Here is a 2,505-nt window from a genome sequence, read left to right on the forward strand (position 1 = left end):
TAACATTTGTTTGGGGTGGGAGGGGAGGCCTGGGGGGAGGTGAGGATTGTATATTCGACTTTTTGGTTTTGTTTTTTTTTTTTTTTTTTACTGTTCTTTGCATTTATTGGGCTTCCTTAAAGTTGTTTTGATTGTTTTGTTTTGTTTTGTTTACATTTGTTCTGATCTCTGTTGTGTGTAAGATTTTCATTATATGATAGCAGATTCTACCCATATTTTCCTTTATGATTTAGCCTTTACCTTTTTTTTTATTGTTATTTGTTGTTTTAAGAAGGTCCTTCCAGATTGAAAAATAGAAAAAGAAATAGTTGCAAAGCACTATCAGGTTTTCATTTTTTACATTTCCCTCCAGTACAAATGTAATTCATTTTTCTTCATGGTTAAGAATTGTATAGTCCCTTGTCTAAATAGAGGAATTGTTTCCCAGCAGCAACTTTAAACTAATTTTAGTGGTTTCAAAATGTTATTAATAAAGAAGAAAATGATACATATCTTTTAGAGTAACAGGATTAAATAAGATAATGTATGTAGAAAACACACTTGAGGGGAGCCTGGGTGGCTCAATCGGTTGAGCCTCTGACTTCAGCTCGGGTCATTATCTCACAGCTCGTGAGTTCAAGCCCTGCATCAGGGTCTGGGCTGACTGCTCCGAGGCTGGAGCCTGTTTAGGATTCTGTGTCTCCCTCTCTCTCTGCCCCTAACCCACTTGCATTCTGTCTCCATCTCTTTCAAAAATAAATAAACATTAAAAAAAAAAAAAAAAAAAAGAACACACTTGAGTTCCTGGTACATAATACTGCTCAATTAATTGTTCCTATACATGAATTACTTTGACAATTTTACAATAATCAATTAATCGTCATTGGTGATTAACAAAATGCACCATATTTCATATCTAAGTCTTTGGAAAATAGCAGTCCAAATTTTAATGTATTATTATTTACTTATAAAACAATGCCTAAATTATTTAAAGATAATGGGACAATCTATCTTTTACTAAAATAATTCTAAGTTTCCTTTAAACTTCAAAATTTTGAATTTTGAATTTTGACACCAAGACTTTAACATATTCTGAGATTTTATTTATTTATTTATTTTCTTTTTTAGAGACAGAGTATGTATGTGAAGAGGGGAGGGGGCAGAGAGAGAGAGAGAACCCTAAACAGGCTCCACATTCAGAGCAAAGCACAATGTGGGGCTAGATCCCACAACCCTGGGATTATGACCTGAGCTGAAATCAAAGTCGGAGACTCAACCAACCAAGCCACTCAGGTGCTCCTGAGATATTTTTAATAGTTGTTTTGTTTTTTTTTACATATATTTATAATGATGCAAATTACCTGTATACTCTGCCAGTCTGTGTGACTATTGATAAGCATTTGTAAGTGACTATGACAAAACCATAGGTAAGTGAATGCACTCTCTAATAAACACCATGAAATAAATCTTTCCAATGACATTATTAAGTTAAAATAAAAGAGACAAAAAAATTAATAAAGGAGTTTAACTTTTCTGGATAATAAAGTTATCTGTAGTCCTAGAACATGATAAATTCTTTTAACTATATTTAAATATTATAAACATTTCATCTTATTTTATTCAACACAGTGTGTACCAAATTTTATAACTTGAAATAAAAATCTTTAGAGATTTCTTAGTAATATAAAGAGAGCCGTGAATTCTTTGCCACTACTTCTATGAATAAAAGTGATTTTCCTTTAACTGTTATGTTCAATAGTTTGGTGAAACAGACACCATGTCAATTCAGGCTAGTGTTTTAAAGACCTGGCAGCTTCAGCACTGGGATCTTGGAGACCTAATCTACCATGTAAGAGACAATATGGAGAAACCTGGAGATGCCATTGACAAGGAAAGTTGTCCAGCTCAGTCCAGCCTTCCAGCCATGTCCACCTAAGCACTTGATATGCGAAGGAGGAAACCATAATGTAAGTGGACATTTTGCTTTTAGGTACTCATGGTTATGACACATAAATTAAACACAACTCATCCAGCCAAGACTTATCTGAATTCCTGATTCAAAATAATTGTGAGCAAGTTTGTCTAAACCCAAAGAATGTACACCACCAAGACTGAACTGTGACGTGAACCAAGGACTTTGAGTGATCCTAACTTGTCAATATAGGTTCAGCAACTCTAACAAGTATACTTCTCTAGTGAGTGATGTTAATTAAGGGAGGAGGGTATGTATGCACGGAGGCAGAATATATGTGGGTTTATATAAAGTGTATATGTAACTTCCTCTCAATTTTTCTATGAACCTGAAGCTGCTCTAAAAAAAATCAAAGTATTAAAAAAAATTGGGATTATGAAACCAATTTCTAAGACTGCTTGATTTTAAGATAGCCTATTCTTGTTAATACATATTAAGGTGTTAAATTTTGAAAATAAAAAAAATAATTGGGGGACACGTGGGCAGGTCAGTTTTTTCAGTGTCTAATTCTTAGTTGCAGCTCAGGTCATGATCTTATGCTTAGTGAAATCCAG

General features: G+C 33.7%; 1 protein-coding gene across 1 annotated transcript in view; it reads left to right on the forward strand.

Annotated features, from left to right (window-relative positions):
* Positions 1-1,915, forward strand: part of LOC122229242 (28S ribosomal protein S15, mitochondrial-like) — a 4,774-nt gene extending 2,859 nt beyond the window's left edge. Inside the window, 1 exon segment of the mRNA XM_042954338.1 lies at positions 1,739-1,915. Coding sequence (XP_042810272.1) covers positions 1,739-1,915 — 177 coding nt within the window.
* Positions 1,916-2,505: the final 590 nt, after the last annotated feature.

The sequence above is a fragment of the Panthera leo genome, chromosome C2 (assembly GCF_018350215.1).
Source record: "Panthera leo isolate Ple1 chromosome C2, P.leo_Ple1_pat1.1, whole genome shotgun sequence".
Lineage (NCBI taxonomy): Eukaryota > Metazoa > Chordata > Mammalia > Carnivora > Felidae > Panthera > Panthera leo.